Source organism: Staurois parvus, unplaced genomic scaffold (genome assembly GCF_062004578.1).
Source record: "Staurois parvus isolate SC_StPar_1 unplaced genomic scaffold, SC_StPar_1.0 ptg000080l, whole genome shotgun sequence".
Taxonomy (NCBI): domain Eukaryota; kingdom Metazoa; phylum Chordata; class Amphibia; order Anura; family Ranidae; genus Staurois; species Staurois parvus.
In genome coordinates this window covers 8286814-8302322 of record NW_028317876.1, presented here as the reverse complement: position 1 = coordinate 8302322, position 15509 = coordinate 8286814, and the positions used below count along the sequence as shown (strand labels likewise).

The 15509-nt window shown below is 39.5% G+C and overlaps 1 protein-coding gene across 1 annotated transcript in view; it reads right to left on the bottom strand.

The window, feature by feature from the left end:
- LOC149469200 (uncharacterized) overlaps window positions 1-15509 on the bottom strand; it is a 119670-nt gene that overhangs the window by 57912 nt on the left and 46249 nt on the right. Inside the window, exons 11-18 of the mRNA XM_089669638.1 lie at window positions 14946-15154; window positions 11739-11878; window positions 11428-11535; window positions 8162-8320; window positions 7418-7541; window positions 4180-4392; window positions 3083-3960; window positions 365-504 (exon numbers count right to left, since the gene is read on the bottom strand). Of these exons, the coding sequence (XP_089525764.1) occupies window positions 365-504; window positions 3083-3960; window positions 4180-4392; window positions 7418-7541; window positions 8162-8320; window positions 11428-11535; window positions 11739-11878; window positions 14946-15154 (1971 nt within the window). The remainder of the gene's footprint in view (window positions 1-364; window positions 505-3082; window positions 3961-4179; window positions 4393-7417; window positions 7542-8161; window positions 8321-11427; window positions 11536-11738; window positions 11879-14945; window positions 15155-15509) is intronic.

The window sequence follows — 15509 nt, the reverse complement described above, 5'->3', positions numbered from 1 at the left end:
TGCCAATACATGGTTTGAATCTTGGCCAGTTCCTGCTAAACCGGCCAAGATTCAATCCGTTTATGGCCGGCTTAAGAAATTTATACCATAGCTAATGAATAAACAGGTAAAAAAAGGATGATAATCAAATCCACACTGCTAATTAAGATAGACACTCCTACAATACAGCTTTACTGAAATGAATCGTTAACCATTTGTGCTATTTTCCTTTATGCACATGATCTGTATATCATTTAATCATATGATTTGCATATGTCATTATATTAAGAATGAGACCTCTGCCAACTCACAGGAATACATGTAATCAGTTTACGAAGGTTTTATTTACTTTTGTGTAGATATCATAAAAACATATATATCTTACCTGGAGCAACAGGCTTATCTAAAACTTCTATCTGGTGGAGTCGTCCTTTCAGCTGAGAAGCCAGTTGACAGGGATCTGTCAGCAAAACTTTAGTAGACAACTGAAGAGTTTCAGAAAGCAGATTCAAATCAAGCGATGGTCTGTTAGGTAGAATATGTCACCGGGGTGTGATGCTTAGGAGGATAACAAGCATACTGACAAGCCGACTATTTTACAATTTACCATTGGCCAACTGATAGTCACAGCTAGTAAAAGCTCTCTAGACCAAAAACAGTATAATGAAAAAAAAGATGACAAAGTGTATTTCAACCTTTGCAGGCACAATGTATATGTTATATATGCACATTACAAGTTATTCTGAATGCTACAAGCTGCCTATAGACTCTTTTGTATAATCATGTTCAAGAAACAACTAGAAAGGTAAGATTCTTTTTATTTTTAGGTATGCTGTGTACATGGGAACACATAATAAATATAGAGTGGTAGATTCTCGAATTGGGCTGCAAAGGTGGAAATATACATTTGCACAAGTTGAAATGGTATACTGCAGTATAAAACATTATTGTTCAAAATTGGAGAAAAAGGAAAAATGGAAGGGAGGCAGGAAAGTAGAAATTAAAGGGGTACAAGCAATAGTTATCCTTAGGGTAGATTTAGGCCCAGTTTACACTAATGCGGGAACTGCAGCCTATTCATGATTGGGCTGCTATGCCCGTGTTTCATGCAGGAAAAAGGTGTATGGTCTTTTTGACCATGTGGTTTCTGTGCGTCTCCCGCACCCACGATCGTGGCTCGATCACACTGCAGGATGCGATGCTTGGGGGTGCCATTGAGAATGAATGGCTTTCCCCATCGGGGAGCTCACAAGAGAACCTCAATGCGGCTGTGGGTGCAGGAATCACATAGATTCCTGCACCCCCAACCAGCCTGCAGCGTGGAGGTTAGTGTGAACCTAGCCTCAGATGTGCGCCTAAATCTCCCTTTCCTCTGAAGTCTGATAATCTTTCGAATTGTGCTTCGGACACTACTGACAGACGGTGAGGAAGCAATGTGATGCCTCCTCACTGCTTCTATTCACCCCAATTTTTCTGACAAACGCACTGCAACTGCATGCATTGCATACATGACTCAGCTCAGGATGAAACTAGGATGTACTCAAAGAAAACACTGACTTCACAGATCAATATTAGATACACTATTGAGCTCTTTGCAATGCTCAATTTCTGCTCAGCAACTGCTGTCAAGTTGTTACTCCATGTGAAGAGTTCATTACTGGTTCTAATATAGATCTGTGAAGTCAATATTTTCTATGAGTGCATCCACGTTTTATCCTTTGTGGAGACCTGATGAAGGGGGGGTGGCGATGCCCCTGAAATGCAGTAGCTTAACTTTAAATGACTTTTTTTGCCAACAGCTAAAATTATCTTGGTGGAAAGCTTGTTTGAATCTTGTTTTGTGCTTGTTTGAAGTTTTCCTTCATCTAATTATACTTGCAAGTCTAAAAGTCCCAAGCACCTCCTGGATTATGTTGTTTTGGAGTCCTTTTTTAAACCCAAGACACACATACATTTTTTTTAGTGTTTGTCAACCATTGGGCTATAGCTTCCCACCTGCCAGGCTGCAGTAAGATTATGCTCCATCAACCCTCACATACTCCCCATTCTCAAAGCTTGTTCCTGCTACTCAGTAAACAAGTGACTGAGTAATTACACAGAATCCAGGCACAGTACAGAGACCTACACTGAATACACACATGGGTAAAGTATTCTAGAGTGGCATAGTCATCATGTGCCAGAGATATAGATGTGTGCAGGATGTGACTGCAACATCCTGATACAAGCAGTACACCACTGTCGCTGCCCTTCCATAGTCCTTTGTGTTTAAAAACATAGGACTGTTCCCTATGCCCAGCCTTCTCACCCTTCTCAATGTAATCTGTCACTTACATGTTCTTGTCATGGTAAGTGATCTGCAACTAGGCAGATGTGTCTCCTGCCTAGTGCCAGCTATGTATGCCTTTTGATCTTCCTTGCAGTTATACATGACTGTAAGTAGATCAAGAAACATACATAGTAGGCACTAGGCAAGCAAAACATTTTATACTCATACATTAAAAGCATTAGAATACATATTTTGCATTCCAAAAATTGTATTGTATGAGTATACACATTTTTTTTTTTACTGTTTGGGTATGAAAGGTAAGAATTTAGCAGGCTCTGGTTTCACAAATGTTGGGAACCACTGTGCTAGTTTATACTGTATGAATAGATTATTGTGTGCAATCTACAGTTTTCTACATTACTAAAGAAAAGGGAATATGTGATCCAGTTCTGGTGTCCTGAGTTCATACATTACAGTCATGTATAGGTCATACAGTTCAGTTAGAGAACATTTTTAAATCCATTAAAATAGACAAAAGCAACCATTGTTAGTAGAATAAGGAAGGGATAGAACATAATGTTTTTTTTATTGCTGTCACTGCCAGCCTGTCCCAGTAATGACTGCTTCTCCAAAACTTAAACTAAATTGCCTGGAGTTAGGCTTTAACTGTAATACAAGAAATAAACAAGAATAAAAATTGGCAAATGAAAATTTCCTGATGTTAATATCAATGAAAATGTATAAACTACTTATTGTACTTCTTGTGCATGTACCAGTTGATGTAATCAAACTCTTTTACTTTAAATGTTTAGATACCATTAGTATTCACTGTCTTACCTCTCAGGATTAATGGCAGCCTTTATGTCTTCTTGGATTTCTACAATAGATGTAGCCCACACTTTATGGAGAAGGTACTCATAATTAAATATGCACTCTGTTATCAGCCTGGAAATCTGGTTAGACTGGACCAGGTGATAAGATATCCCAAGGAGTTTGCGCAGGTTAAACACAGGAACTGTCCTGTTCTCTTCCTTTACCAGCCATGAGAGTGGCATCATTGGCACCTCACTTTTATTGAGTTTATTTCGACTACTACTCTCCAGGTAGTAGTTCGTAAATGCAGAGTGGAGGGTGATTTGATACTCTTTTGATTTCACATATCGATTCAAACAAACTGACTTTAACTGGTTGTGTGCCCAGTCAATAACATAACTATTATCTGTCCTTAGCTCAACCAAATGAACTCCAAAGTCACTGCGTAGCTTTTCCCAAAGTGCTTCTGGGAATATTGGCACTGTAACACCCTGGTATTGTTTAATTTCATCCATGACACCTTGGTCTAGAGATAACAAGTCCAGGAGCTCTTCTCGTGTGATGCCATTCCTAGACAGAGAAATGTAAGTTGCAGTTTTCTTTACCATTTGTTCTCCATGTATCCTCTCCAGTCTTGCTAGAATCCAAATGTACATCTTTGAGATATTCGGATACAGATAAATATCTGAGTCTGGGGTATACGATGTCCATAGTTGAGACTCCGTATATGAGCAGATCACAAACAGTGGAATAGGACAGGCTTCACAAGCTTGAAGCAATACTGCTCTTTGGTTACTGGTAAGTTTATGTTGATCCCTATTCAAGCACAAATCAATCATTTCATTTATTTCTGCTGAGCTTAGTGGTGGTATCTGGATGACATTTTGCTCTATCGTAAGTTTCTGCAAAATAAAATATGTTGTTACATTAAAGACATTTTATCTGTTTATATTTTGCCTTCCTTTGTTCCTCATTCTCTCCCTCACACAACACAACAAATGGGCAACCTTGCCAGCTTAGGGATCATGAAAGAAATTGGGTGAACTGTTGACAAAACTCTTTTTTATTTGTAGGTCGTACATCTCTAGTCCTAGAAAGGCAAACATAAAAAAATGTATTACCTGTAATTGTTTGAAGGAGGTGCAATCTGATTCGCTGCCACTGGGAACAGATACAACAAAGTTGACATGTGGAGGCAGTTCCCGGGGAATCCAAGAAAAGTTTGTGCCATTTCCTGATAATGCATCTAAACCATCCAGGATCACCATTAGAGGTCTATTCCGAGGAATAAACTCAAGTACTGCTGAAAACTCATTTATTAAACCATTAATATTCTAAAAAAAAAGGAAGAAAAAACAATTCTGAATTATATATACTTATATATGAACTTCATTCAGAGTTTTTAAACCTGTTACTGAGATCTATTTATAATTATAAAAGCTCAAAAGATGTAAAAAAAATACATCTTAATAATTGCAATATATTAATGTATGTAAACCCATTCAAAGCAAACAGCTGTACAGTTTCATTTAGACTTGTATTAAAAATATGCATGCCATTAATTGCTATTGATCAGAATACATTCGATTTGATTCACATTAATTCCAAGCTATGACATTACTTGTGAAGAGGAACCTAAAAAAATATATAATCTGTGGAATATACTGACTACTGAAGTAAGTATGATGGTGAGCTTTATGTATCAAAGACTATGCCTATGAAAGATGGAGGGAGGAAAGTAGCATGACATAACCTATATCACCAATAATGGTTGCTTAAATACAATGTCATGTGGCTGTTAGCCTTAAATCCACAGGATCTTATGAATATTATGATATGCCTTTGGTTGTCATTTTCCAGCACACATCTGGATCTGGTTGTAGGTTTGGAGCAATACAGAACATTTTTAGCAGGGGCTTTGGTGGGCTCCTATAAGAACCAGTACACCCATGGGTAGCAGCAGTCCCAGGCCAAAAACCATATCACTCAGAAGGACACCCAAAACACTGGAATGCCACAGCTTCCACACCTTATTTTGTGTTTACCCAATTTAGCCATATAGGTATAGGCTGGTACATGGGAATGCCTGTAGCTGGTATTTAAATAAAATTAGGTCTGTCTTTACATAAAACCTAGTTGCTTTGAAAAACTGTTTCTTAGAAAAAAATTCAAATGAAACAATAACAAACATGATGTTGAAAAAGCCTATTGTGTGTAGCTAGGTGCTTGGCTAAGCATGGACATTGAGAGAAACACTGGCTGCAGTTGCTTTCTGTAGCTGCTGACCTGCGATGCTGAAGTAGTTAACAGCTACATCAGCAAAAGGAGGGAGCTGCTGAGCAGGAAGAGTTCAATAGACTAATGCAGGCCATAGACGGGTCATTTATCGGCTGAATTTTCGCCCGCACGAAAAATTGGCCGATATTCACGCCGTTAGTGCGGATCTTCTCGTTTAGTTTTATCAGTCATGCTGGAAAATCCGCAAAAAATTGCCGTTTTTCGTGGACATGGGTGGCAGCATCGGCAATGGGGCCGACCGATTTTTCATTTACCGGCCAAAAATGCGGCCGATAATCGGCCCGTCTATGGCCTGCATAAGTCAGGCAGCACTGCACTGTGCAAAATGTAGTCCAGAGCAGAGAGACTCGACTGTAATCAAGAGTTTTATTACTGCATTTGCCATAAGGAGATTGCCAAGAGGAGGGGAAAGAGCTGCATTTTCTCAAGCTGAACAGGACATATCTTCTTGCCATAAGAGAGCCTGGAGGATGCACATCGCTGCCCAGTGTGCACCACCACTGCTGCATAAGGACAGCCTGAGCAGAATCCGGAGTACTGAGTCCAGGTGTGCTGACAGCCAGTGTCACCTGAGTGCAGAGCAGAGAGTGGACCAATTGCTCTGTGTGACCGAATGGTGAACTGCAATATCTCTGGGAATGGTGAGATGCCGCTGTGGGGATTTACTATCTGCTGCTAGAGAGACTGAGCCCTTTAGAAACTGACCAAACAGCCATCTAGTAGCCTTATTTCTACCTTCAGGTTTGACTAGGACTGTTCAAATGTGCACCAATGGCACAACTGGGCCCCAACACTACCTTGCTGAAGAGTTAGGACTAAACACTGTCCCTTTAGAACTACTACACAGAGACTTTTACCTATTGCTTATGCTAAGAGGTACCTCTCTGGGGATGTTGCACCATATCCTAGCCATTCTCCTGGAATGCACGCTACACTAGTTATAGTATTATTATACACATTACAGTTAATGCTTATATGCACTATTTATTTCTAACTTTGCTGATCTATATGTTGATTTCAGTCTAGTGATACAGAACTCTATTCTAATTTGACATAGTGATTATCCTGTCTAGTAGAATGTGGGTTGATTTACTAAAACTGGAGAGTGCATAATCTGATGATGCTCTACATAGGAACCAATCAGTTTCCAGCTTAACTATACAAGCTGAAGTTAGAAGCTGATTGGCTACCATGCACATCTGCACCAGATTTAGCACTCTCCAGTTTTAGTAAATCAATCCCTGTGTCTGAACCTACTTTTTGCGTGTTCATTTATGCTCAAACCATTATTTATGCTAATACATTGAGTTAATTTACCACTAAATGGTCTTGTATATATTTCCTGGTGCTAATTCACATTCAAGTTAAAATGTATTTATACTTATGTTCTTATAAGTGTTTGCAGTAAATTTCATGCAACCAGGTGTGTCAGAGGGGCTAAGGGTGTTCTTGCTTTGGTATCCTATGAATTTATTGTTTTGTATTGTGGAATTTGTTGAAAAGAACAGTCAGACATCTTAGTTATTCTTTTACCTTTGTTCCTAGTTATACTAAGGCTAGTAACCACAAACAATGCCGGCACAAGGTCATCTAGAGCCCAAGGCAAAGATTCCAAATGGCGCCCCCCAAAAAACAAAATGTATCAGTATTATGTGTCCGCAAAAATCCCCAAATAAATTTGAGCACTAATTTTCACACTTACCATCTAAGCATAAATTCCCTGTGCAAGCCACAATTTTCCCCAAACAATAATTGCCCCTCTTCCAGTACAAATCCCCCCTCATAGCACAAATACTCTACCCCTCAAACTTCCCCTTTCAGCATAAATCATCTCCCATCCCAAATTCCCTTTCTGCACAAATCCCCCTCTCCCAGCACATATCACCCCCCCCCCTCTTCCTAGCACAAATCCCCCTTCTAGTTCAAATCCCCCCAAATGCACCTCTGCTAGAACAACCCCCCAAATCCCCACAGCACCCAAGGCAGCTACCCCTCCTGCCCACCCCTTGTCCCGGCCCTGACCACAAATAACACAGCTAGATGTAAATGTGTGGAGATTACCTCTGAGAAGCAAGTTGGCAGGTCATATATATCTGCAATCTGATAACAAAGACTTTGTAGCAACAGACGAATATTTCTGCTCTCACCAGTAGCTCCGATAAAGCGAGTCACAACCCTGATGTCTCTGTATAATCAAAGGAAATAATAGCATGGGTGAACCTTTAAAATTATATATTTGTGAATTGTAGTCATATTATAAGACAAAAGAAAAACACTTGGCTTATTCACAGGGGTAGTAAAAAACAAAAGTAGTTAGGATTTGCGTAATGCTGCCACACAAGGGAACTGATTTCACTATAGTCTAGTCAGTTCAATTAAGAGGTGAGATCTGATTTGCTGCTCTGAATTAGGACCATCACCACCAGGGGCGGACTGACAACTCATGGGGCTCCCGGGCAATAGGGGATCATGGGGCCCCTGTGTCCTGGGGCCCCTGTGTCCTTGCCCAAACTCAAAAAAGCCTATGAAAAAGGTACCAGGGGCATCTCATGGGGCCCCCTACTGACCCCGGGCCCTCGGGCAGTGCCCGAGTTTCCAAATGGTCAGTCTGCCCCTGATCACCACTGTTCTTTGTATTGCCTTATTAAACAGGACCAGGTGAGAAATAAGTGAGAAAATCTCTGTTATCTATTTATCTATCTATCTATCTATCTATCTATCTATCTATCTATCTATTAATATGTTGATATCTTTAAAATATTATTTATAATAATATAGCATTTTGTATATATTATTATTTTTTACCCAGAAATCCACTGTGTTGCTGATACTGCCAGTTTGGCCATAAGTGCACTCTTGCCACTTCCAGGCTGTCCATGAAGAACCATTAAGTGTCTGTTGCCAGCCTTTATTTGCTCCTGAAGATCCAGTAGGAAAGATTGCTGACCCAGGAAGCTGCTAACACTACAGCAAAAACATGTCATTGAAGTAAATAACATTGCATAGAAAAATCTCTCACATTTCACCAAAATTGATTATATATGCTTTGATTTACACTTTGGTCACATTATAGAAAACAATGAAAGCTGATTTGAATGAGACCAGAATGAATACTATTGCTGTAGCAATTAGTCCTATAATTTTGTTTGGGTTACAACAAGCTACATCCATATCATCAACATAACTTTGAAGGAAAGTACAATGAAGGAAATACGTATTTGATCCCCTGCTGATTTTGAATGTTTGTCCACTCACAAAGAAAGGATCAGTCTAAAAATTGAATGGTAGGTGTATTGTAACACTGAGAGACAGAATAGCAACAAAAAATTCAAAAGAAATGCATGTCTAACAAATGATGCACTGATTTGCATGTTCATGAGAGAAATAAGTATTTGATCCTCTTCACAAAACATGACTTAGTACCTGGTGGCAAATCCCTTGTTGGCAATCACAGAGGTCAGACGTTTCCTGTAGTTGGCCACCAGGTTTGCACACATCTCAGGAGGGATTTTGGCCCATTCCTCTTGGCAGATCCTCTCCAAGTCATTAAGGTTTGATGGCTGACGTTTGGCAACTTGAACTTTTAGCTCCCTCCACAGATTATCAATCAGATTATGGTCTGGAGACTGGCTAGGCCACTGCAGGACCTTAATGTGCTTCTTCTTGAGCCACTCCTTTGTTGCCATGGCCATGTGTTTTTGGGTCATTGTCATGCTGGAACACCCATCCACAACCCATTTTCAATGCCCTGGCTGAGAGAAGAAGATTCTCACCCAAGATTTGATGGTACATTGCCCCGTCCATCATCCCCTTGATGCAGTGCAGTTGTCCTGTTCCCTTAGCAGAAAACACCCCCAAAGCAGAATGTTTCCACCAGCATGTTTGACAGTTGGGATGGTGTTCTTGGGGTCATAGGCAGCATTCCTCCTCCTCCAAACACAGCGAGTTGAGTTGATGACAAAGAGCTCGATTTTGGTCTCATCTGATGACAATACTTTCAACCAGTCCTCCTCTGCATCATTCAGATGTTCAGTGGCAAACTTCAGACGGGCCTGGACATGTGCTTTCTTGAGCAGAGGGACCTTGCGGGCACTGCAGGGTTTCAATCCTTGTTGGCGTAGTGTGTTACCAATTGTTTTCTTGGTGACTGTGGTCCCAGCTGCCTGGAGATCATTGACAAGATCCTTATGTGTAGTTCTGGGATGATTCATCACTGTTCTCATGATCATTGACACTCCACGAGGTGAGATCCTGCATGGTACACCAGACCTAGGGAGACTGACAGTTGTTTTGTGTTTCTTCCATTTGCGAATGATTGCACAAACTGTTGTCACCTTCTCACCAAGCTGCTTGGCGATAGTTTGGTAGCCCAATCCAGCCTTGTGTAGGTCTACAATCTTGTCCCTGACATCCTTGGACAGCTCTTTGGTCTTTGCCGTGGTGGAGAGTTTGGAATCTGATTGTTTGATTGCTCCTGTGGACAGGTGTCTTTTATACAGGTAACAAAATGAGATTAGCAGCACTCCCTTTAAGAGACTGCTTCTAATCTCAGCTTGTTACCTGTATGAAAGACACCTGGTAGCCAGAAATCCTGCTGAATGATAGGGGATCAAATACTTATTTCCCTCATTAACATGCAAATCAGTGCACAATTTGTTAGACATGCATTTCTTTTGAATTTGTTGTTGCTATTCTGTCTCTCAGTGTTACAATACACCTACCATTCCATTTTTAGACTGATCATTTCTTTGTGAGTGGGCAAATATTCAAAATCAGCAGGGGATCAAATACTTATTTCCTTCACTGTATGTATATTAATGAAAACTGCTTGCATGATGTACATTATAACATTATCAAAAAAATAAAAAACATTTTTTTCAGTGAAGTGCAAAAACTGCCCATTTTCCAGCCTTAACAATTTTTAAATATGTTCACCTTGGCTTTTAGAACAAATAAAGTACATATTTATTAAAACTTTTTAACATATCTATCCAAATGAATCTACTAATCTAGACTTTAAGGTGACACAGGAAAATAAGCATAATGTGTTAAAATTTTTAACTGATATCTCAGAGACAGTATGAAAAAACGTGTTATGTTGAGCGAAAGGAACCAAAAAGGCCTCCACTAATACAATATGAAGCACAATAGAGCCTTCTTATTAACCAGTTGCCACTTGCTGAGCTTCTTTAACTGACAATTGCAGGATCCTGCAACACTGTATACCAAATTAAATTTACACACTTTTTTTCACACAAATAGAGCTTTTCTTTTGGTGGTAATTATTTAATCACTGGGTTTTTTATTTTTTGTGCTATAAATGAAAAAGACTAAAATTAAAAACAAAACAATATTTTTACTTTTTGCTATAAAACATATCCAAATAAATAAATAAAATGTGTTCATTAATTTAGATCTTCTGCTACATGTCTTTGGTTAAAAAAATCCCAATAAATGTATATTAATTGGTTTGTGTGAAAGTTATAGCATCTACAAATGGCGGTATATATACTGGAATTTTTATTTATTTATTATTTTATATTATTAATGGCAGTCATCAGCGAATTGTAGCGGGACTGCAATAGTATAGCGGACATTCTGACACTAACTGACATTGGATGGGAACGGACTTACTGCCACTGAAATCTCCAGGAGGGAAGGGGTGGCTGACTAAACAAAATGCACATCTATTCAGTTCTGTATATACAGGTCATATATGAAGTACAGTACATTTATTCCATCATACTTAAAGTGGTTGTAAAGGCTCAAGGTTTTTTACCTTCATGCATTTTATGCATGAAGGTAAATAAACCTTCTCTGTGCAGCATCCCCCCCCCAGCCCCCCTAATACTCACCTAAGCCCCCTCTTGATCCAGCGATGTGCACTGGAGTCTCGACTATCCCAGGACTTCCTCTCCTCATTGGCTGAGACAGAAGTGGGAGCCATTGGCAACCAATAGTAAATAGTCAGGGTCTCTTTTTCCTGACCTTCAAAGTATTCCAGATAATCAGAAAGGACAGTAACAGCTGTTGCTTTAATACCATACTTGGCGCAACATTGCAGAACTTACAGAGTGTGGCAGTGCTTGGCATGCTCCAGAATTTCTTCATCCCTCTGATATCTGAAAAATTGCTTCCTAGTCCAAGTTTTCTCTGGAATGTTCAGCACATTTGTCATGCTAATCAACAAACAAAGCATCAGTTGTCAACAAATATTATATTATTTTATATATTCAACAGATAAAAAAACAACTTCATCAAACATAGTTTGGACATAAAATAGTTGTCAGTTTGGAATTCTAAAACAACAGTGATGTTTCTGAAATAAAACATTTTATGTAACTGGTGCATGTAATCTTTATGGAGCTTTTGCACAACTGACCTGTTGAAGTGACCAATGACCTTTCTCTGAAAGTCATTACAAAGACGTTCCAGATAATATGCATGAGACCTGTTACTAACAGGATTTATTCCATCCCATCCCCAGCTGATGCTGTACTCATAGATGTTTGTGTGGCGCAACTGAAAAATAACGTTCACACAATTATATAAATACACATGCCTTTTTTTATATATACAGTATTTCTCATGATTTTACATAGCAACATACTATGCAGTGCTTCACAATGAGACCCATTCACCCCAACCCAACCAATCTACACATAATGGAATGCCCCTATTACATTCATACAAATACTCAAACCTAAACCTACACATTCACAATCTAAGTTGGGGAAAATATGTACATTCCTGAACATTCAGTATCCCTGGTGTGAACTAAACCCTGGATCCCAACAGTAACTACTTACCTAATGTGTTACCCCAAAGACAGTTAATTTGCCTGCCAGACCAAAACAAGTGGGACAAAAGCCCAGAGTTGTACATGATCAAAGTTTGTTAAGTCCAGTCATGCAGTAAAGTTTCTTTTTTACTATAAAAGATATTAACTAAGTGAAATCTTTGGAGTAAGCAAGAAAAAAAAAATATATCTATAGAGTGCAGTGAGCATTGTTATTCCATTGGAATAGGGATGACTAAGCAAGAGTCATTTTGGCAAATCTGGTAATTTCAAACTGTCAGCCCATACTTAATCATAAGATTCTAGCAGTTAGTAGTACACATAAACTGCAGAGGGGAAGATACAGATTGGGTCAAATGAGTACTCATGCCTCTCTGGCTGTCCACCAATGGCTTTCTAAGATATTACCAGCACCAAAGAGCTTAATGCTACATGACTTGAAGACATCATGTCAGTTTCCTCTACATCAGAGTCCCAGTTATAATAACACATAGAATGATACTTCCTTTCCTGATTATCTTTCTTTTATATTGCTTTGATGGACCCCCCCATTGTCTTTTTGCTCTCATTACAGGAGTGTAGGCTATGTAGAGATTATGTCCAGTATGGCCTGTGGAGAGTATGACCTACGACATCCAGTACCACCAGATTGAATCTACTTGTACACTCCATTCTGTCCTCCTCTGTATTAACAATCATTAACAATTTTTGAGAAAATGTAAAATGGAACCTGGACAAAACTGAACTTTTGTTTAAATTCCAGACAATTCCAAATTGTTGATGTTCTTCTAACTGCAAATTAAACTATAAATCAAATTGTCTCAAAATGTTGTTGCCTTGGTGTCACTTTTTTACTTTTGTCTAATTATTCTCCTTTTTTCCTCATATCTAGTATATTTCTATATCCTTCCACCACTGTTTGTGCAAAATATAACTTTTCTTCACTTGAAGTAGTCCATGCCCTTCTTTATTCCAATGGTTTTTATTAATTTTTAAACATTATAAAACAAAGGCAATAAAACACGCCCACGCAGGGGCTATCAATTGCACAGAAAAAAAAAAAGAAAAAAAAAAAGAAAAACAGTGCTCTAACGCCAACAGGGCAAAAAGTACGCCCACGCAGGGGCTATCAATGGCACATAAGGTACAAAACATTAATGCAACTGACTCTAACAACTAAAGGCTGATAGAAACAAATAAGAAGCCAACTTCTGCTGGTGAGCCAAGAGGCCAGGTATGGGGCAATGAAGCAAGGCATACCGGGCATCCCGGCATATGGAGAGATGGAACAAGGTGAAAAGGAGGCCAAACACACGAGACCAAAAGCGAAACAGTCTCGGGCATGACCACCAGATATGCAAGACATCTCCACGATGGCCACAACCCCGAAAACATTGATCACTACAGGCAGGGTTAGCCCGGGCCAACCGAGCCGGAACCCAATACCACCGAAACAATACCTTATAGGCTGCCTCCAGTGTGGTCGTATTAAATGAGCATTTAGCTATGAATGACCAGGCCTAATTCCAGTCCTCCGGATCCACAGCCACTCCCAGATCGCGCTCCCACTGAACAACATATGAAAGAGAAGTATGCGACAAGCGTCTGTTCAGAGCTGCATAAAGAAGGGATATAAGGCCCGAAGCGCCCGGATGCTGTTGGCAAAGCTGTTCAAAGGCACATTTCTGGTACGGGAAAGCAGAAGTGCTCCGCAACGAAAGCAGCCAGTGTCGCAATTGAAGGTATAGAAAGAATTCCGCCGGGGGGACATTCCGTGATTCCCAAAGAGAGTTCTAGGTGGGAAAGGACCGAGAAATCAAAAAGTGTCGCACCTGCGAAAAACCATTAGTCACCCACCTAGAAAACGCCCCTGGATGATCTAAACCCGGTGGGAAAAGAGGGTTGTTAATAATTGGGAGCAAAGGCAAAAAAGGTGACATCAGGCCACCAGAGTAACGTACCAAGTCCCAGACTTGTAAGCCATGAAGTAACATCGGACTCTGCCATAGGGTGCAGGGCAGGGGGAAGCCATAGAAGCGTCGACGTTGCGATAGGGGCACAGTCCATGCTCTTCTTAACTACTGCAGCCTCATGTCTGGTCATCTAGTAACAAAACTTTCACCTCCATAATCATGAATTCTGCTATAAGACGTATATATCCTTCTCAACCACATCTCAACTCTTTTTGTGCAACTCTCTTCCAATCTGATCCCTGCCTTCCATTCAGTCTGAAATAATGATTCAAGTTATTATTTGTTCTCAAAATACCTCAACTGCATACATGGCCTCATATATTACCATAGACACTAAACTTTTTCCTAATAAACTCATAACGAATGTCCTGCTCTCAGTACTGTTAATTCTTACTGAGTAATCTCAAGCCATGTCCCTTTTTCAATGTCAAAAGCTTGTTCTTAAAATTTGTAATTGGCACCTCTTTATAAGTTGATGTACAAACCACATAAATAGCTGTCACTTTACAAATACAGAGTGATAATCATAGTCATTGAAAGTTAGAATAAAAAGATTAGTTGGTTAAGAATGAAGAATTGCTATAATACACTAGGCATTAGGTTTACACAGTACCAGAATTCAAGGTGCACATTAGAACCTAACATTTCCTAAACTGAGGTACCCAACTATACCATTAGTTTTCTTTAATAATTCTGAACACCAAAAACCAATTGTAATTTATACTGCAAATATACTGAGGTATATCCAAACAAAAAAATCACAGGTGGAACACCTTTGGAGGAGAACATCCGGAAGCCCAAATGGCAGTTTACTCACTCTCTCATGTAGTCTTTTGATCAGAGTCTGTTGGGCATCATGAAGAGTCACATTTATTTCAGGTTTGAGGGGAAGGATGTCAATGTAGTCTGAAGCTTGATTACTGGACAGGTTATATTTAATGTCACTAATAAGTCTTTTAAAGCAATGGAAGTAATCTTCAGGGATTCCACCAACATGAAATGCTTGGTCTATTTCTTGTTGAACAACTTTAAAAAAGTTAGAAATTAAATGTATGTTAATTCAATTTACAAACCACATGTTGCAACTTTCCACAAATGTTACTAAACCCAAAAATATAAAATTAGTCTGTGTATGCAGTAAAGCATGCTTTTTATACTCACTGTAGAACCTAAGGGGTAATTCCTCCACATTGTGTAAAAATGTTGTTTGATCCTGTCTTCTCTGATCCTCCCCTTTTGCTGTCCCTAGGAGAGTCCTAGGTGACACTCTGCAAATGCTCAGGTTATTGTGTATTACTAGAGAGTTTTTTTGGGGGGAGGGTGCATGTGATTGGCACAGGGACAATCAGCACTGTCCAGACAGAGGGTCAGGGGTTATGCA